The sequence below is a fragment of the Petaurus breviceps genome, unplaced genomic scaffold (assembly GCF_028583685.1).
Source record: "Petaurus breviceps papuanus isolate PSGF00001 unplaced genomic scaffold, PetGlider_PUasm1.0 90925, whole genome shotgun sequence".
Classification (NCBI taxonomy): domain Eukaryota; kingdom Metazoa; phylum Chordata; class Mammalia; order Diprotodontia; family Petauridae; genus Petaurus; species Petaurus breviceps.
Genome location: NW_027187380.1, coordinates 5476600 through 5498213, shown reverse-complemented (window position 1 = coordinate 5498213; position 21614 = coordinate 5476600). Strand labels below are relative to the sequence as shown.

The following is a 21614-nucleotide window of genomic DNA, read 5'->3' as shown; positions in this document are numbered from 1 at the left end:
AATTTCATGATTCTGTGAAATAGGCTTTACCCTTTTCCTGATTCTACAAGACTCCTAAGTTATCCTTGGGTGCAGAACAGAAGTTGCCGTGTTGCTGCCCCTAGAGCTGGCTTATCTGTGTTGAACAGGCCTCTTTGTCTCCCAGAACCTTTTTCCGTTCATTTCCTTTCTTAAAACAACTTCCATTTTCACTTCTCTTTTTCAAAAGAGCACGTTTTGTTAACTTCAGGCTTCTCTCTGGTAGTTACCCTGGAGAATAGGCAGAGAGGAAGAAAACCATGGGAAGAGAAGTACAAGGAAATGAGAAGCCAAGTTCACTCTGTGTTGGGGATGCTCTTTTGTGCCAGAGCTATCATGTGAGGATCTAAGTGAATTGCTGTAGGACTGGAGATGCTTTCAGCTGTGGAAAACGGGCTGGACCCTAAGGCACCTATCTCGGTAAGTGGGTTGGGAAGAAAAGAATGTGGAGACAAAAATGGAAGAGAGAAAGAAATTGGACAGGTGGTTTGGATGTTTCATTAGCTTTCTCTAACAAAGTTATAGTAATTTCTTATGGAAGTGGGCAAGCATATTTCACTTTCCAAAAAAAAAAAGCCACCATCTGAGACTGATTCTAAAGGATTGCCCAGTTTTTATTGTCTGAGTGCTCCATTAAAGATTCTTCTCTTGTCACAACCAATCTGTGATTAATAAAAGTAGGTGAGAATTTTTCAGGTGGTTTGCTTTTTAAAGTAATCTCGACTTAAAAATACATTCTACCCTCTTCCTCTACAAGTTAATTTCCCATAATCACCCCCTTACATTTCTCTTTCATGCAGAAAATTTGAGCCCAGCTGAGTTCATAAGTATCATCTGGGCTCAGGTCTCAAGCTAGGCTCATGGAGGGAAAAGTCATTAAGAACAGTAACTGGACTGGACTCCCACAGGAGTTCAGATGTATGAGGGTGGGGAATGCTCTTTTCCTCCATGTTCTTCTGTGTGATTGCCTTCTGGGCCTCCTGTCGGATTTCTGGTAGTCGTCACCTGAGCTCACCACTCCCTGGCCTCACTGATTAGGGGCTAAATCTAGTCAGAACTGGTATCAAGTCCTTCCACCTTCCATTTATGCCCCCATTGATTTGGCATATGCCAAATTGGCATATGCCCCCATTGACTTGGCATAGTTCCTTTGGAATCTCAGGGAATAGTGATGATAACACATTTGGAGAAATGAGGTTCTGGTTTTAGAGTCATGAAACCATGATTCCTGTCCTGGCTCTGATACCAAGTAGCTATGATGTCACTCCCCTGAGCCCCCAGCACTAAATGGCTCCCAGAATGTGTGTGGGAAAAACCCTTTGTGAGCCTTAAAGTAAGATGTAAATTCAGGTTATTTTTATGGGATTTTTTTACTTAAGTGCTTATGTGATCTTAGGCAAGTCGCTTAGCCTTTCTGCGTTTGTTCATTGTAAAATGATGATCCTATGGACGTTACTTGTTTTAGGATTGGCAGATGAAGAGATGGAGACCCAGAGTGAGGTGACTGTGCCTAAGGTCACTTGGGGCAAAAGTGCTTCTTAAGGTTATAAAAAGGTCTATGCAAAGAATTCCAATGACTGTTCTAAGGTTTGCAAAGTGCTAGTTGATGGCAGACAGGGACGTGTTTGGGGAGCGTTTGGTAAAGTGAGAGACCTAAGAAGGCCACCAGGAGATAGTTTTCTAAAGGCTTATGGTATGTTGGCTACTTTCCAGGTGATTAAGAAGAAGCTGGTGGGGTCTGTGAAAGCATTGCAGAAACAGTATGCAGCCTCCGATGCCATTGTCACTAGTGAAGATGGAGATGCCAACGTCATGTGCAGTGCCCTGGAGGCTGTGTTCATCCATGGCCTGCAGGCTAAGTACATTAAGGCCGATGCTGGAGGAAAGAGGAAGAAAAAAGGTGGCCAGACACCTCTGCCTCAGCCAGCTTTCTGGCCTCTCCTGAAAATCATTACTCACAGGTCAGAGCACTATAGCATGACAGGAACATAGATGCATTTCTCTTTGGAAAGGGAATGTCACAGAGTGATATTAGTACATAGAAATACTTAATCTCCCAAACTAATGTCCTTGAGCTGCCATCTAATCTACTGGAAAAATCTACAGATAAAATAACACGAGGATAGAGAGTGGCACCCTTGTAGGAAACATTTCACAAGCTTTGTGCACAGTAAGAGATAGTGGGTCAGGAGTCTGAGTCAATTGGAAAGCTAGCTGTGAACCAGGAACCAGTGTATTGAGAATACACTTCCAGCTAAATTCTCTACTAGGTACTGGATGTGGAATATTCATTAATGAGATATTTATTGAGTGTTTTTTTTATATATAAGCCACTGTGCTAAGTGCTGTATAGGTATAGGACACAGAAGAATGTTCCACTTGTAATTCCATCCCTTAGTGTCAGCACGGTGCCTTATATATAAAAACACTCATCCCAGTTTGAAACAACCCCTCTGTATTTTTATAGCACTTAAATTCTTCATTTTAATCTAAATTGTCCTGTATTTTAGATATCTGTTTATATTTTACCTCACCTACTGGACCACTTGATACTTGAGGGCAAGGATTAAGAGGGTTAATATTCTTGTATCCACCAATGTGCATCTTGCACATAGTAGGTAGTCTGTATTTTTTTGAATGAATGACAGGCCCTAAGGTAAGGTTTATGGATAAAAAACCAAAGCTTTAGTGTCTCCTATGATGTATTGACTTTTAAGACTTTGAGGATGTACTCTAAATATTTTAAACAGCCTTAATGGATATATTCTTCAAGAGACACTTATGAAACCTGTTTGAGTATTTCTATGAGCTTATTTATTGCTTAGTCTATAAAATTGTACTACTTTTATTTATGCTCTGATTGGGTTTTTTGAAATGAACTTTTTCTTCCTATTTCCTAGAAACACAATTACCGATTTAGAGCGTTTGACCTTCATCAATACAGATGTTGGCCGCTGCCGGGCCTGGCTGCGGTTGGCCCTGAATGATGGGCTGATGGAGTGCTACCTGAAATTGCTTCTGCAGGAGAAGTCCCAGCTCTGTAAATACTATCAGCCAACAGCCTTGCTACTAGATCCCGAGGAGAGTGAGATCTTCCTCAGCATATTACAGGGATTGACTTCCTTGTCCTTTGAACTCTCCTATAAGTCTGCCATCTTAAATGAGTGGACCATCACTCCACTGGCACTGTCTGGCCTTTTCCCACTATCAGAGTTGGATTCTCCTACTGGAGTTGCAGAATTATACCGGAAGAAGTCCCTGGATTCCATTTCGCAGTCTTCGGGCTCTGAGGACATTGAGGTCCAGCACTCAAGCAATAAGATTAGATGTGGCATGAAGCTTACTTCTTCCTCTCTCAGCCTCAACACAGCCTGCTCCTCTCACTTGTCCTGTAGCCTGAACTCAGACAGCTGCCTCCTCCAAGACAATGGCACTAGGAGCCCTGTCCGCTCTGAGGAGCCCATGTCCTGTGATTCAGACCTAGGGACTGCAAATACCTTTGATTCAGACAGGTCTTTGCAAGAGTAAGTATTCATTTATTCCCTCATCATACCTTTTATAACCACTGCACAATGCTCTACTGTGACATCCCTTCTTTCAAGAAATGTAGTCCTCTAAGTAACAGAATTTATGATCTCTAACTACTGGGTGCAGACAGTTATGAGAGGAGTGACCAGAATCAGGAGAGATTGGTCAGAAAAGACTTCTTGAAGGAAGTAATGGACGTGTTTGGCAAAGAGGAATGTTACATGGGCAGAGGCATAGAGGGGCCAGAGGGGACAGTGATTGAGCATTTTACTCAGCTCTCCAGAAGGGCCTGCCTGCCCTTCTGGGTAATGAAAGAAGATATTGAAGAGGGTAGGAATGGTTATGGTGGAGACAAAAATCTCAAATACTGGTCTGAATAAATTTGATGGAGTTAACTCAAGAAAAGGTTATCTCTGTAGATGCCAGTTACCAAAGCACTGCTTAATGCACCTTACTGTTTCTTCCTCCCACAATATCACATGCCTTCATTTCCCCTTGTAGAGTAGCCATCCTTCTCTTTGTCCTCAACCTTTTGGCTTTTCAGCCAGACTTGTGGTTGGAATTTTCCAGACCTTTGAATTAAGCATTTTAAGTGTTTGGGAAGCTGGGTGCTAAAAACCAAGCAGATGTCCCTTTCTGTAGTGATACCGTTTATTGAGGAGATTGGGAACTCTGAGAACCTCGTGCTAGGCTACTAGTTGTAGAAAAGCTGCCCTTTTCAGAGCTAGAAGAAGGGACAGATAGTATAGAAATGCTTAAAATTGGTTGACAGAAGTTCTTGTCTTTACTACAGCCATGATGTTATTTTAGTTCTCAGCTCACTCCAAGTTACAAGTTTGGCTTCTCTAAAGATTGTTTTTAGAAATAAATTGTTAGTGCTAAAAATATCTTTAACCCTAAGAACCGTTTTTTTACATCCCTATCTTGAGTAAGGTGTCTGCTCTGTACTTACTTTGTTAGTTGTAGATAGGAGCACAGAAGTAGGAATGGATTCTCCCTGTCCCAACTTCATATTAGAATAACCCTGATTTCAAATTTGATTCTTCAGTGTTTGTATTAATAATTGTGACTCTCTCCTGTTGCTAGACTAGATGTGTTGTTGCCACTGTTTTGGTGCTATGCTCCAAAAAAACTGATTATTCATCTCAGGATCCTGGATTTGACGGTAGAATAATCCAGTGGCCAAATGGAATACAAGATGGAGACTATAGAGGGAAAAATAGCCGACTTAAACAATTGTACTTGAATTCTTAGAAGGGAGAGATAAAAGAAGGAGTTCTCTCCAAAGGTTATTTTTACAGGGTCAGGTATGTTTCAGATACAAGGTAAAGCCTCTTAGACCTCACTTCTCCACCTCCTAGAAGAGCTAGCATGTGAGATTATATCATAGAATGACAATGATACACTATATCAGCACTTCCTGACTCGGAATTTCTAGGGAAGGGAAGATATTCCCTGTTTTCAGCAACTTCCCACACAACAAATCCCTAGTCTGATTTACTTGTTTTGGCACCCTTCCTCCCCAATCTATCCTTCTTTCTCTGCCCCACCACTCTGTTACTTTCACTGGTGGAAAAGTTACCTTCTCTATTATTACTGAGAAACCCATTGAAATATCTCCTGAGCTGATTCCACGTCTCTTGAATGCAGAGTTTAAAAGCAGCAACAATCTCTGGGGAGCTTTAATTGTTCTTGTTATTTGAGGGTATCCAAGCTTTCTGAAGTAGTTGCCATTGAGCATGCTTTTCTGCCTCAGTGACTACTTTGCCCCCATTACTTTCCAGTGGGTAACATTTGGAGTAAATATTCCTTGAGGAATAGCCTTAGTGAGCACTCCATTTCCCAAGGTTATGGAGCTCAGAACCTAATAAAAAGTGGTCACCATACTTCTAGACTCTTGTCCTTGATATTTGGGGTTTGGATTTTACTGAAGGTGCATGGCCAGCCTCCATTTCCTGCTTCTCCTTACACACATTGTAATTTTTTTGTGACCTTTGCTCTCACCTCTCCTCATCTTCCTTTCTTTTACCCTTTCCTAGCCTCTGATCTTCTGTCTCCTGAAAAAGGATTATAGCACACTGGAAAAATAGGGCTCTATGTGTGGAGAAGGAGCTAGCTAGCTGTGCAGGTGGTAAATAGAAGGGTGCTTAGGGGCCTTTGGTTGTGGTCTTTTCACTTTGCTGTCAGCTGATAACTTGTCATACACAAGTGTCTGGGATATTTTTTTGTTTTGAATTCAGCAAAGCACAGGTTAATTTGGTCCCAGCTATGGAAATAGCCTCAGGATCAGAGGTTCCTCTACTTTAAATGATCCCTTCTTTCTCCCATCCTTAGCACTACAGCACACCTGCATTTGGACGGATCTGCAGAATTACTCACTGCTCCAAGATGCCCTTTGGATAGCAACCACAAGCAAGTGCCAGTGACCCTGGTTTCAAGTGCCCTGAGTTTGCCTCAGCCCTGTTTGACTGACATTGATCATACAGGCAGAAGTTCACCCCTGCAGCTTTATAGTGCTAAGGAAGAGACACGAGCAGCCTGCGCATCGAATGGCCAGGAGACGAGCCAGGAGCATGACAGCTCAGAGATGGATTATTACTTGACTTCATCTGCTCCCTCTCCAGTAGGTGCTGCACATTGTTTTCTTAGGTCAATAGCTATTGACCCTGGTGGAGTTTCTGCTTGGGAGGCAGCTTGGTGTAGTGAAAAGGCCATGTCCTTTCAAGTCATTCTACTTTTCTTCACCTTAGTTTCCTCTTCTGTAAAATATGAAAGGTTGTACTAGATGATCTCTAAAGCCCCTTCCAGTTCTAAATTTCCCTTTCCTCACTCAGTGGCAACATCCTGGCTCTGAGCAGCAGTGTCTTTCTCTATCCCCCACCATTTGTGTTTGATGGTTCAGCTCACCCTGAGACCTTAGGGCTGAGTGTTAAGACCAGGGAAAAGTCTGGGCTGAGAGAGCCCTTAACTCTGGGGTCCTGGCTTTTCAGTTCCCAGAGCTCCTTTGGATGTGCTGGTTCCAAAAGAGTTAGGGTGAGGTAGCCTCTAAAGTGCACCATTCAGACATGGAGAATGAGGATTCTGTATTTCACCACATAATTGTCACCGCCCTGTTTTTTCAGTCCAAAAATTGGTTATAACCCTTTATTGCATAATTGTTGCATGGGATGATACTGTTTGTCACACAGCTTAAAAGGTAAACAGCAGCAATGTATTCACCCATGGCATATGGATATACATTTATCTCTAGTGCATTGTGAGCCTGAGCCTAGAATTCCAGCACACAGGCATTGTCAGTGTATTTCTGAAAGCTGACTTGTGTGTTTGTTTAGAGCACTGCAGACTAATAGTATTGTCACTCAACCCAGTGAAGAGCTGTAGGTGCAAGGGGAACAGGCGAGTAGGTGAAACTGCCATGAGTAAGTCACATGGTGTGGTAAGACTTAAATCCCCCTGTGCTAGCTAAACTGTACAGTGGTCTGCCAGCAATACATTCAGGTGGGAAGCATTTCTTTCTGACTATGGGTAAATATAAAAACTATTCTGTGCACTTCAAGCTAAAAGTGACTGTGTTCATTGAACAACATGGAAACAGCTACAGAAAGACAGTTTTTAGTGAGTGAAAAGTTGTTGGAAGACTGGTGGAAACTAAAAAACAAGTAATACCAGCACAATTTTAAAAAAAACAACAACCCCACCAAAAAGATTCACATGGTTGCACCCCACTTTTTTTCCTTTCTTTTTTTTTTAATTGGGCATAAAATCTGCAACAGTTACACAGTCAAATACGGTAGGCTGGACCAGAAAAAAACTTGTATTTTAATCAAGAAATTTTTCAGTTCAAGCAGCAGAGCCAGCCTTAGAGCCAAGAAGACGGTTTAAATCCCACCTTAAACACATACTGGTTGTATGAACTTGGGCAAATCACTTAACTTCAAGCACTCTAGGCAACTTTCTAAGACCAACAAGTCATGGCTTCTTCTGGAAGTTCCCTCCTCTCCACTCACAGCTACCACCCTCTCTCAGGCCTTCATTACATCTTCCCTAGACTAGTGCAGTAGCCACCTAATTGGTCTCCCTGATTTCCCCAGTCCAGCCTGTTCTCCACTTAGTAGCCAAAGGAGAAGTCTAACTATGTTCTCTTCCTACTTATAGGAAGCCACTCTTGTGGCTCCCTATTACCTCCAGGGTAAAATAGAAAATCCTCTGGCTTTTAAAGCTCTCATAGCCTGGCTGCTTTCCACCTTCTCGCTTTTCTTACACTTTACTCCTCTTCATGCACTTTAAGATCCAGCTACACTGGGCCACTTGCTGCTCCTTGTACACAACATTTATTCTCTTCGTGCCTTTATATTAGCTGTTCCTTCCTCACCCTCCAGCCTAGAACACTTTTCTCCCTCACCTCTGCCTCTTAGCTTCCTTGGCTTCCTTCAGGACTCCATTCAGATCTTACCTTCCTTGTGTGGGGGGGTGGGGAGGGGAGACAACTTTACTAGTCCCCCCACTCCTTCTGACATTACATTATCTTTCACCTACTCTTGTATGTGTGCAATCATTTACATGTTGTCTCCTCCTTAAAATGTGAATTCCTTGAGGACAGGGACTGTTGCTACCTGTTGTCCTTGTATCTCCAGCACTTAAGACAATTCATGGCACATTATAAGCCCTTAAAAATGTTTCTTAAGTGATTGCCTGACTATCCCTTTTACCCAATAGTTATTATATAAAAATGTGTTAAATACATAGTTGCTATTTACATGTGTAAGGACCATAGCCTAAAATGAGGTAGAGATAATAAATTTATAGTCATAAATTCATGCAATTTTGAAGCCTTATGAGACCTAAGAGGTCATATCTATGATGCTTCCATCTGGCCTTCTGCCCAAACTCCTGTGAAGACTAGGAGCTGTGTGTGTGTGCACTGTCCAGTTTACTGTGTTTTGAATAGTTCCTTTGGTTGCTGAAAAGGCAGTGGAAATGAAGACCATGCTCTGGATGTTGATTTTTTTTTTGTATTTAGGAATCATGAAAGCACAGAGGGACTTATCTATGAATAGACAGCAACCAGGTATCTGCACACAAGAAAGGGAAGAAAATAAAAAATTAGCTTTCTGATTTTTTTTTTGAAAGCTATGGCATTAGGATCAGGGGACAAACAATGAGTAAGCTTTGTCCCAGTGCAAAAAAGCGGCCCTTACCACTTTTAATGCCACCTGAGGCATCAGTACCAGTTTCACTGATCCTCTCTATGACATTTAGATAGCAACAGGTTTTCTCCCAAAGGGATCCTCACTTGACATCTGTTACCATAGCAGCTTCCTTGTTTTTAGCCTACTGGACTTGTGTTAAACATATTAACCCAATTACATTATGATACTTTGACAGTCAAGATAAACATTTCTATCAAAGCCTTCAGTACAGCCACGTCTATACTGTATTTTTCATGAATCTGTGATTGGGTATCCTGAATTTGGAGGGACTGCTACTTTTTTTTTCTTTTTGGAGGGGGGATGGCAGAATAGGGTTAAGTGACTTGCCCAAAATACACGGCTAGTAATTGTGTCAAGTGTCAGAGGCCAGATTTGAACTCAGATCCTTCTGACTCTAGGGCCGGAGCTCTATTCACTGTGCCACCTAGCCGCTCCTGGGACTGCTACTTTAATAGCTGTTAAAGGGTTTTGACCACATTTTTTAGAAATCAGTCCTCCTTGTATCTGTCTGACCTAGGAATTTTGTTTTTTGTAAGCTGCTGTTATGTTACCTTTATAGCAAGTATCAGAAGGCTGTCCTGACGGACTCAGCATTTTGTCTCAGAAAGACATGCTATTTCGCTACCCCTTTTGAAAGGGCCCTATTTGGTGGGTGAGACTTTAAGGAGGGCTAGGTTTACCGGATTCTTCCTGGCCCTGTTGGCTGAAAGCTTGTGCTGTCAAAAAGAGTTACTAATTTACCCGGCAAGTTTTCTATTTTTTCTGGATTGGAGGGAACAGGTGGTCATTTAGCACCTAATAGGATTAATCTAATCAAAAGAAAATCTTCAAGTGTATCCCCTCCCCTGCCCTTCCTTTTGTGTTTATAGATGTGTAGGTGTGAGTTTTGTTTCCTGTTGGTTTTGTTGTTGTTGTTGTGTTGGAGGGGCCTCAAAGTGTGATGGGATTCGGTGCAACCTACAACCTCAATCTAAGTGTTAAAAACAACACTGTTAAATGAGCTGTTCTTGTGACTTGTGGTGTGTGCATGGTTTCCTTTGAATAGATAGCCAGTTCATTCTGCTTTCTTGCCTTTTCTCTTCCTTTTGGTTTTCACATCTAGAACTGATCACATATAGGCAGCAGCTGAGGTAGGAAGGACAAGGAATGGGAATCATTACGCATCAGAACTTCCTTCCTACCGCCCCCCCCCCCCAACCCATCAGAGCTGGAAGAGGTGGTGCAAAGGGGATGGGAGGAGGGAGACTTATAGTCAAAGATGAAAACATTTAAAATGACTAAATAAGGAATCACTTTCCCTTCTGCTTCAAGCATGGCCTTAAGACAGAAACATTTCATTTAGAGCCTTTGATGTAGTAGAAAGCATGTTGAACTTGGAGGAAGGCATGACCTGGCTTCAGATCCTGCCTCTGACCCTCAATGGCTGTCAGACTGAGACTCCTTAATTCCTCGATATTGTAGTATCATCCCACTTAGGTGAAATATTGATGTAGAGGCATCAGTTACAATCCCACAGATTGTAGCTTCATTTAACTGGCACTGACATTTAGTCAGACACATATACTAGAATGTCTAAACTAAGCAGGATCATGATGCTGACAACCTAACCTGGAGCCTCAGTGTGCCCTTTGGTAAAATGGGGATAGTAACAGCTGTACTACTTCACTCATAGACTTATTCTGAATCTCAGATAAGACAGTGTGCCTAAAGCCCTTTTCAAGCCTTAAAGCATTATATAAATGGTGGCCAGTTTTTTGAATGGGATCTGTGATTTCATCAGTATAGGGAACTTTTAGTGAGGAGCATCCTCTCCTAATGCAGATTGGTACCTACTCGACAACTTAGATACATTAGAGGGCTGCCAGCAGCATTAAGTGACCTCCCCAGAGCCACATAACCAGTATATATATATATATAAGAGGCAGGACTAGAATCCAGGTCCTCCTTTCCCAACACTGTTTACTGTATTGCTTCTCATGAGGTCCATGTTTGTTGCTTATCTTTTACAAAATAGGAAAACAAAAGCTGGATCTCAGAAGATGATTTCTATCGACCTTCCCCTGAGAGGATCACAGATAGTGCTTCAGATCTCTCTGGGGAAGGGACCCCAGAGACAAGACCTGATGTCCATAATCCTGCTTCTGAAGGGCCAGGGAAGAACCACTTTGTGTGCCCCTCGGATCAAGCTTGTTTGCCTTCCTTGGAAGCCAGACCAACCAAGCCAATCCCTGATCCAGAGTACAAACACTTCTGGGTGGTGCATCGAAGACAGATCGGTATGCATAGTCTGCCCCATTTCTTTCTTAAGCTAGAGCCTTCTACTGTGTGTAACAGGCATTTCTATCATTTGAATACTGGTTCCTGTTCATTTCTATTATTAAATATGTTCCCCTTGTAGGGGTGGTGAGGAAATGCTGGTGTCAAGCCATTCAAAAACGATAATAAAGTCATGCAGCAAACCAATTTAAAATCACATATTTAAAGGAAAGTTATTTTTCCTTGATAGCCGTAATAATGCTTAACTATTAATATGAATATTGTTTTGATAGCCATACTTTTTTTTTTTTGCTTTTTGGAGGGCAGTTGGGGTTAAGTGACTTGCCTAAGGTGACACAGCTAGTAAGTGTGTCAAGTGTCTGAGGCCTCATTTTAACTCAGGTCCTCCTGACTCCAGGGCTGGTGCTCTATTCACTGTGCCACCTAGCTGCTCTTTGATAGCCATTCTACAAGAGACTGTTCTCTTGGACTTAGAGCCAGGTGATAGAGAAATGTGCACTGCCTGATGCTATAAAAGAAGTCTTACTCCTATTGCTATCCCAAGGCTCCTTTCAAAACTCCCAAATTTTTTTGCTATTTATTTTAAAGGTTTAACAGTCTTGATGAGGGCTGCTAGCAGTTCTATTAATGTTTAGCATCCTTTGTCAGCTCTTTATAGTGAGAATAATCCTTCCACATTTGGAACTTTCAGACACCATTTTAAAATCAAAATAACCTATTATATTTATAAGTTGGGATACTCTTTTAAAAGTGAGTGAATATTTCTTCCTGTATTCTCTCTATTTCCTTTGACCTGGTAGAAAATTTTTGGCTGGGTTGATGAGGACCTGGCCTTGGCAGTAGTGTGTGAAACTCTCAAATAGAAATAGTCTTTCATTTGGTTTTACATTAAATCTGTTCTACTCCCTGGATTTTGCCCTGAGCTTTTGAGTGGAACTAGTCTGTGGTACTCTGTCCTTTCTTCTTCAGAGGATTTGTTCCGTGCTTGGTTCCTGGGCTATGGAATCCCCATAGGGGTGGAGGAGTTCTCAGCACACCTGGTTCTTTTCCTAACCCTTAGAGTGGTTCAGAATCATCTCCAAGATTCAGTTAAAGAAATTTACAATGTGCATGTGCATATGTTTGGTACACACACACATACACACACACTCTCTGACCATAGACTTCAGTGAGTCAGGTCTCTTGAGCCAAGAACTTGCCCATTAACTGTAGTATTTTTTCCTCAAGTTGCCCTTCTGGTCCTTTAGGAGTATCTGAAATTTTTTTTGGAGGGGCAGTTGGGGTTAAGTGACTTGCCCAAGGTCACACGGCTAGTTTTTGTATTAATCGTCTGAGGCCAGATTTGAACTCAGGCCCTCCTGACTCTAAGGCCGGTGCTCTATTCACTGCGCCACCTAGCTGCCCCAAAGGGAGTATCTGATTTTTACTCTGAGACTAGGAAACCTTATAATTTTCTGACATCTCTTTGATTATAGGACTCTACAATCCATTCAGGGGCCTCATTAAGTTGGGTACGCTGGAACGCCGTGGGGCCATGGGCATCTGGAAAGAGTTCTTCTGTGAGCTCTCTCCACTTGAATTTCGCCTTTATCTGAATGATAAGGACCGTGAGTGTGTAGAGAATTGCTCCCTTCTTCGATGTGAATCTGTGGGGCCAGCCCAAAGTGATGGACGCTTTGAGCTGGTATTCTCCAAAAAGAAGTTGACAATGCGTGCTCCCTCTCAAGACGAAGCTGAGGATTGGTTGGACCGACTGCACGAAGCACTGCAGAAATGCCGACCTCAGCAGGAACAAGAATGGGAAACACTGCAGCCCCCAGACCCGCTGGAGGATCTAGAGCATCCCCAGGGCAGCTCCTTCAACCACCCCATCCCAGTCTCCAAGGAGGAAGGGTCTATAGACAGCCACTTTGATTGGCCATTTCCACTCATTCCTGAACTAGATGCTATTAAAGAATCGGTTCTTTACATGCATATGGAGAAGACCTGGACTCCCTTAATTTTTTCCTTGTCTTTAGAATCTTTAAAATGCTTCAAAATGAGAAACAATGAAAAGATATTAAGTGATAGCCATGGAATTGAAACAGTCCGTGATATTCTCCCTGATACAAGTCTGGGCAGCCCAGCTTTCTTTAAAATTATCACAGCCAAGGCCACCTTGAAACTGAAGGCCCAGAGTGCAGAGGAGGCAACAGCCTGGAGAGAGCTTGTGCGAAAAGTCTTAACATCCTATTTGGAAACAGCAGAAGAGGCGTTGACTCTTGGTGGAGGCCTAGATGAAAGTTCCCAAGAAATCTTGAAATATACCACAGGGAAAAACGGCTTCCTGTTGCAGTACCTGGTGGCCATCCCCACAGAGAAAGGACTGGATTCCCAGAGCTTTTTTTGTGCAGGTATGAGTGAGCCTAGGTGCAGAGAGCACCCTTTAATACAGTGCTTCATTACTGGTGAGTCAAGGCACAGTGTGAAGATCTCTTTGATAAGTAACTATTTCTTGATCCTTGTGCTTTTTCTTTCTCTCTTGCCCTCCCTCCCTGTCAAGTATGGCCCTTTTTCCTCCCACCTCAAGACATGTCTCAGCTGTTGTCAGGGATGGTTTGCAGTCTGTTTTGAGCCATCCTCACACCACCATCCCAGGGAACTGAGCTGCATTCCCTCTCCTCCTTTATTATTCTGTTCTATTTAAAAGTATTTCATCCCATCCTGAACCTTGTTCCCTAATCCACCCACTCCAACACACAAGTCCATCAGTTTATACCCCTCGGTGAACAGCCTGTATTCTAAACGTACCAAAGAATAGAAAATGTTTGGAAGCACTTTTAAAAAAAAAAAAATCATTGAAAGTGAAGGAAAGGGGCGGCCAGGTAGCACAGGGAGTAAGAGCACCAGCTCCAGTGTTGAGAAGACCTGGAGATCGAATCCCGGGCTCAGACACTTAGTACCCACCCAGAAACACCTGGCCGTGTAACCTTGAGCAAGTTACTTAACCCCAATTGCTTAGGGGCGGCCAGGTGGCTCAGCAAGTAAGTGCACCAGCTCCAGTGTCGGGATGACCTAGATCAAATCCGGGCTCAGATACTCAGCACCACACCCAGAAATAACTGGCTGTGTAACCTTGAGCAAGTTACTTAACCCCAATTGCTTAAAAAAAAAAAAGAAAGTGAAGGAAAAAACCTGGTTCAGTTGAATAATTAACTAAACAATAAAATGTTAGTACTGAGGAAGATAATTCTGTGGTTGGTACCTGATTGGGAGCCATGGGGTTAAGGAAGACATAATAAGAGAGGGAACCGTGGTCAAAAATAAACCTAGCAAACAGCTTTTTGAAAAGTCATACCACCTACCCAGATTCTGCTTCAGCCACCATTTGAGGGGAGAGGTGGGGGAAATAGTGTAGGAGAAAGCACAATCAAGACTTTTAGTCAGTCATTAAACATTTATCAAGGATCTTCTATGAGACATGCACATATGTAGGAGGGAAGGCAGGTGATGGTGGGGTGGGGGCAGGGGGAGAATCATTGAAAGCTGAGGCTTTGCAGGAGTCTCAGGATTCAAGCAATGATATGGTAAGGGGACTGGGGATTTGAGAAGAGGATATTGTAGAACTGAACTGGTTCACCATGGGGTTCAAAATAGGGAGAAGGGAGAGTGATTGGTGCAAGGTAAATGGCCTGGGAGAGAGCTGAGGGATCACAGTGTAGTCACAGTATTGACAAACGGTAAAGTTTGGTAAGGAAAGGGAGAGGGAGAGATGGAAAGTCAAAAGAATGTCCACAGAATTTCGGAATTCTCAAAGACGGAGAAGGTGGCTCATATGTGGATGTTGACAAGACCAAGGGCATGACCATTTTTGTGTGTGGCTTAGGTGAGGTGAAAAAGAGTGGAGTGGAGACTGAGCAGAGAATAAGATATTCCGGGTGTCAAATCAGCCATATCTTTTTCCACAGGTTGCCATTCATTCCCTTTGGAACCCAACCAGTTTGGTGCAACAATAGTATGTGTGTGTGTGCCAAAAATCTGATTGTATTCACAATTTATTAAGTGCATAGCAGCAACTGGATTTTGTGGATGCAGTGTTGGACTTTGAGTCAGGAAAATCCAAATTGTTCAAATTCTACCTTTGACACTGTGCACCTGGAGGCCTCTGGACAAGTTACCTGATTTCTGTGTATCTTGGCAACTCCCTAGAACTTAGGGAGTCCACTAAATCATTGTGATTGTGATCTGCATTGGTGAAGAATCTCCACACTGATGAAATCAGAGTTCCTTCCCTTACTCTCCTAGTGATTGCATGGAATTGTGAGGAGAAATGGGCTTCAGATGGCAGGGAGGCACAGTGTTGATTTTGTTTAACTACCCTTCAGTAAAAGTTGTTCTGCGGGGCACGGAGGAGGTGCTTGGAATAGACATGATTCTGCAGAGTAGTATTTGTTAAGACTCTTCAGGTCCTAGAATGTTAGAGCTGAGAGAGACCTTTGAATCAACCAGCCCAAGCTGTTCATTTTTCAAAGAGGTTGTGATTTGTTTAAACTCATACTTGGAGTTACTGGTAGAATTAGGACTGAAACTCAGGTCCAGGGATACTATACCAATCTCAGAACAAGGAGAGGGAGAAGATTGTTCCTTTGAAATTGGGTTTTAGGCATTTTCACCACAAGTTCTCCAGTGATTATTGCTCCGTTGAAGGGAAGATCTATGGTCTAAGAGAGAAGATGAATCCCGGGTTGATTGAGTCAGGCACAGCTTTACACAGGAACCTGCACCCTTTTTGTCAAATTTCCCCTATGTTATTCCTCCTACTGCCCATTTCCTTGTATCTGAATTATGGGATTAGATGAGAAAGAGAAGTAAAAGAGCCCAGGACAAACCCTTCAGACCCTTGGGAGAACAGTTGGGGGACATGACGTGAATGAAGCTCCAGCAAGGGATACTGAGCAATGGTCAGACGGGTAGAAGGAGCTCCCTGAAAGCCCAGAGATTTGAGAGTATCCAGGAAAAGTGCCCAGTAGAGTTAAATATTGGCAGAGAAGTCAAGGTAAATGAGGTTTCAGAGAAGGACACTTGATTTGGTGGTTCCAGAAGAAATCTTGGAAATCTTCTTGTCCAGCCTTGTTTTCTTTAACAATAAGAAACTAAAGGATCTCTAAACCTTTCCCCAAATTCCTCATACCTAGAATAGCCTTTGCTTAATTACTACCAGATCCTTCTGTCATTCACAGATTTACCTCCTCCAAGAAGTTTTCATTATCTATCTCCATCTCTCTTCCAACCTAACACAGTCCTCAAACTAGTTCTTTTATTGTATCTTGTAAGTCTTGCCTCCCCTGTTAGACCATAAAGTCTTCATGGGCAGGGACTAGTCTAGTCTCCTCCCATACCTCTCTGCTGAAAGGTCTGTACTCCCTGTGAGTGCTTCATAAACTCTTCATTGATTAACTGGCATGTTAACAAGCCATTTATGTCTTCCCTTGGTCTTAAAGAGGAATGGGGAGAAGCCTGCATTGGGGAGGAGGACTCCAATGTTATTTGAACATAACCTTTTGAAAATGGAGAGTTCAGCTATTTAATTATATTGACCAAGCTTGGCTCCTGAAGGGTTGAAATAATGCACCTCCACCCCATTCCTGCCCCTTTTTGGGTATGAAATATTACAAGTACTGTCAAACACAGTTGATGTCTTTTGGTAGTTTTGCTGAATTGTTTAGTCTTTTTTTCCTTTTAAAAATCTTCTAGTGTTAGAGGATTATTAGTATAGAACTAGAAGGGGCCCTAGAGGTCACCTAATAAAATACCTCATTCTTCACATGAAAGCATTGAGGCTGGGGGTGGAGAAGCAAGTGGCACTTTCTCACAGTTATGCAGGTAGTGTGTCAGTAGAGGGATCTGAGGCCAAAATCTTTGACTCCAGAGACTGGGTTCTTCCCACTGGTCCAAGAATGTAATTTCAAAACAAGTCATAGACTAAAATCACACTTGGGAAGGATCAGGGACCCTTCTAATGTTGGGGGGCAAGTTACTGGGGCTTTTGCTTTTTGCTACCTGGAGTAGTGACTTCCTGCTATAATTGTACCTGTTGAGTCCCATTTCCTTCTTGGTGTCCTGAGCTGAAAATGTCAGGACAGCTTTGCCAGAGTGTGAAAGGGTCTGTTTAGCCATGAGCAGGAAGTGTTGAAGTAGTATTATTGACTGTGTGTGAGTCCAGTCCCTTTGTGTCTTCCCTCTGGGCCTGGGCCCTGTCATCATCAATTTCCTTTTCATTGCTCCTGAGGACCTGAGTTAGTCTGATTTTGTCAGAAATCTCTCCACATCAATTTGTGTTAAACTTGACATTGTAACTTGGGACTTAAAATGTCCCCACTATCTTTTGCTTCAGAAGAATCGTTGTCAGATGTAGAAAGCCCCAAGGGATAAGTGAGATTGGCATCAGTGTTGGGGATTAGGGAGGAAGGAATGGAATGGAATAGAAAAGGCTGGTTATAGGCATTCTGGCTGATGCTCACACTCTCACAGTCTCCCTTCCAACCCTCCAGGCTGCTCCAGACAGATTGGATTCTCATTTGTGAGACCCAAACTCTGTGCCTTCTCTGGCCTGTATTACTGTGACATCTGCCACCAGGATGACAGTTCAGTGATTCCAGCCAGGCTCATCCACAACTGGGACCTCACTAAACGTACCGTAAGTCACTTGGGTAGGCTCTGACTTCGTGGTTTCTGTGGTTTGGCAAACTCAGACTTGGTCTGCTGGGTAATTAGATTATCTCTATCCCTTCAGCTAGTGCTAGCTTGGGTGGTAGGAGTACAGAGTTGTAGATTCACCCCTTCCCACCTCAAGTACTGTGCTCTGTCCCATGGCCACAAATTCTTATTTCTCATCCTAAGCTGCCATCTTGGGAATACAGTCAAATTGACATTTATTAAACACTTTTGTGTATATAAGCCTATATTTAGATATAGAGTTTATAGAGATAGAGAGTTTATAGAAGCCATAGTTCCTCAATAGTTCAGTAAATACCTGCTATGTGAAGTGCACTATGGTGCCAAATATAAAGATGAAAAACAACACAGTTCTTACTATTATTATAAGATTATAAGAACCTTATAATCTAATGAGAGTATATGACATGTACGTGTATGATCCCAGGTAGTTAGTTAGTCAGCAGTGCGCCAGGGGAGTAGTAGTAGGTTCTAATACTTGAAATGTAAGGTAGAGGCCAGATTGTGAAGGGCTTTAAATACCAAATGGAGAAGTTCATATTTTGTCTTAAAGGCAATAGGGAACCGTTGGAGTTTGAGCAGAGGAGTGACAGGGGCTGACCTGCACTTTAGGAAATTCATTTTGGCAGCTGGGGGAGGATGTATCAGAGAGGCTTAAAGGTAGGGAAAAGGTATTATAAATAGTCCAAGTGAGAGGTGAGGAGGACCTATACTAGGGTTGTGATTGTGGTAGAAGTAGAAATGACAAGATTTGTCAACTGATTGAATATGTGGGGAGAGAAAAGATGAGGAGTTGAAGGCAATACTGAGTTTGCAAACCTAGGTAACTGGAGAATGGTGGTATATTTAACAGAAATAGGGAAGTTTGGAAGGAGGATGGATTTGAGGAATAAAATAATGACTTCCAGTTTGGACATGTTGAGTTTAAGATATCCAGCTCAAAATGTCCAAGGGGCAGTTGGTTGTGTGGGCCTGGAACTCAGGAGAGAGATGTGGACTAGATACATGGATTGGGAGTTATCAGCATTAAGGGGATCATTCCCATGGGGGTTGAGGAGGTCACCAGAATGAGAGAGAAAGAGAAAATGAGAAAAAGAAGTAAGAGAGCCCAGGACAGACCCTTCAGACCCTTGGGAGAACAGTTGGGGGACATGACGTGAATGAAGCTCCAGCAAGGGATACTGAACAATGGTCAGACAGGTAGAAGGAGCTCCCTGAAAACCCAGAGCTTTGAGAGTATCCAGAAAAAGTGCCCAGTGGAGTCAAATGTTGGCAGAGAAGTCAAGGGAAATGAGGTTTCAAAGGGCATTTGGTTCCAGTATTGCTGGTAAGTTTAAAGGGAACGATTTCAGTTGCCTGATGATTCAAAAGCCAGACTACAAAGGGTTGAGATGTGAGTGATAGAATGATAAGGGTAAAGAAGAGATACAGCTAATGTGTAGGAAAAAGAGGAGAGGTACAAAGTTCCACATGAAGTTCTATGGGAGTCATTCTTGGGGAGACCTCATTGGGAAGATTATATTTGTGATGGGTCTTTAAGGGACGGATTCAACAGGTGAAAAGGGGGAAGGAAGGAACTCACTGCAGACCTAGGAAAACAACATGAACAAAAAGCATGTACTTTGTCCCCAAATCAGTGTGTAAAGCAAGAATTCTTAAACTAGGTTTTGTGAATCAATTTCAGGTGCCCACAAACTTGAATTGGAGGGTAAAATTACTAAAATTATTATCATCAGCTGATATCAGAAATTGAGCATGTCCTTCATTTATTAATGTAGGCAACAAACAGTCTTCTGACAAGGGGTCCCATGGGTTCACTGGACTGCCAGAGAGGTCCAAGATTCTTCTAAATCTGCTACCCCTTCTTCCTCAGAATGCTGAGCTTGGGAGGATAGGGAATTCCATGTGTGGTGCTGGTGTAGGTATTACAATGTCATTTCAGTTGCATCTGACAGATTTTGGCAGGGGGTGCTCAACAGTTGATCCAGCCTAGGAGCCTCCTGCAGGGCGGGGGCTGGGGGTGGGGAGTTGCATGCCAGAAAGGCAGGCTTTACTTACGGTTGTTCTTCCTCACCTTCACTTTTGTAGTAAGAAAATTAATGCTTTTCTTCTGGATTCATCTTAGATCAGGAATGCCTGGCCATTGACCAAGAAAGACAAAAATTAAAAATAGACAATTATTTGTCTTGGGATTTTGCTTTTCTTTGTTGTTTTCTTTCTTTGCTCCTAAAAGATCAGTGGCCCCACTGATGAATATGAAGAATAGCAGGATGTCACTATCAACAAGAAAATGGTTTTATTAATTTTGCCTGTCTCATCTCCTGAAATCAAGGCATCTACTCAGGGTAGTCCTCTGGAGTAGTACTACTGAGGATGTGTTAAAATATGGGTTTAGTTTTAAAAGCAAGTGTTCGGCCTCTGAAGAGGAAGTCTTTTCCAAAAGAGAACTCACTTCATCAGGTCCCTGGGAGGATGGGGCAGGTGAGAGGAGGAATTAGTTATTGGTAGGGGAGAATTTAGAAAACCATTGGGAGTCCTTACAAATAGGAAACTGGTGCCAGTGTTCTCCTTGATCCATTTGATTGCTCCAAGGTTGGGGGTATGGTCCATTATGAGCCTGTCTTGTTAGCTTAGCCACATGTTAGATGGGGCATCCGAGGTTGCAATGGGCTTAAAGTCAACAGTAGAAACAATATTTGAGAACAGAAAGTATTAGAGATCATTTTATAGATGAGGTTAAGTGATTTGCTCAATGTTATATGTTAGTATCACATCAAAAATCGGTTGAAAAAACTTAGAATGTTTTTTCTGAAAAAGTGAAGACATGGAAGATTGTCATGTGGAAATAAAAATATTGGCAAGGCAGTCATGTGGAAGAGAGTAGAACTGTGTCAGTGGGTAGAAGTAGCAGGGGCAGATTCTGACTTTTAACATAAGAAATATATTTATTGGGGTGGCCAGGTAGCACAGCGAGTAAGAGCACTGACCCCAGTGTCAGGATGACCTGGGGGATCAAATCTGGGCTCAGATACTCAGCACCACACCCAGAAATAACTGGCCGTGTAACCTTGAGCAAGTTACTTAACCCCGATTGCTTTAAAAAAAGAAAAAAATATATATTTATTAAAATGAGAACAGTCCAAAAATGGACTGTCTCCTGAGATAGAGAGCTCACTGGAGGTCTTCAGTCAGTGAGTATAAATGGTCACTTATTGGAAAGGCACTTAAGAGAGACTCCTGATCAGGTATAGGCTGAACTCTCCCTGAGGTTCCTACCAGCTGAGAGAAAAAAACCTTAGATATCAGATCATGGCCTTCAAAATATCTAATATTTGGAGGCACTCACATGACTCCCCATCTAGTTCTATGTGATGTTAAACACAAGAAATCCCTTATCAGAGCAGAGGCTATTCATTGGCACCACGGAGGAGAAGTAGTGACTAATCTAATGCTTCCTGTGGCCAGAACTACCTCTGGCCACTTTGTTTCCTAGTCAGGGTAGGAGAAGAATGTTTGTTGAAAGATTGATTTCTAGAAGAAACCTGGAAGAGCAGGAAGCAGCTAGAAAGGGTCTGTGGGGCTGCCATAGGGGAGGGGAGCAGGCCACCAGAGCCATGGATACCCCTAGCTCTCCTCATCAACTTGGTGCGGTGTCTGTGTTGGTAGGTTTGCCGCCAGGCCCTAAAGTTCCTAACTCAAATCCGGAACCAGCCCCTCATCAACCTACAGCTGGTGAATAAGTCCCTTTATGACCACGTGGAGCGGATGAACCATATCTGGAGAAGCCGGGAGCAGCTTAAACTTCTAGGCGACTACCTGACTTTGTGTAGAAGTGGGGCCCTGAAAGAACTGAGCAAACGGTGAGTG

General features: G+C 42.7%; 1 protein-coding gene across 2 annotated transcripts in view; it reads left to right on the top strand.

The window, feature by feature from the left end:
- PLEKHM1 (pleckstrin homology and RUN domain containing M1) overlaps positions 1 to 21614 on the top strand; it is a 39502-nt gene that overhangs the window by 9070 nt on the left and 8818 nt on the right. Inside the window, exons 2-9 of one of the 2 annotated variants that reach the window (XM_069076187.1) lie at positions 245 to 438; positions 1732 to 1979; positions 2919 to 3542; positions 5881 to 6169; positions 10771 to 11032; positions 12509 to 13426; positions 17564 to 17709; positions 21414 to 21607. In XM_069076187.1, coding sequence (XP_068932288.1) covers positions 391 to 438; positions 1732 to 1979; positions 2919 to 3542; positions 5881 to 6169; positions 10771 to 11032; positions 12509 to 13426; positions 17564 to 17709; positions 21414 to 21607 — 2729 coding nt within the window. In that variant the 5' untranslated portion in view covers positions 245 to 390. The remainder of the gene's footprint in view (positions 1 to 244; positions 439 to 1731; positions 1980 to 2918; positions 3543 to 5880; positions 6170 to 10770; positions 11033 to 12508; positions 13427 to 17563; positions 17710 to 21413; positions 21608 to 21614) is intronic. The other variant, XM_069076188.1, reaches the window with a different exon arrangement.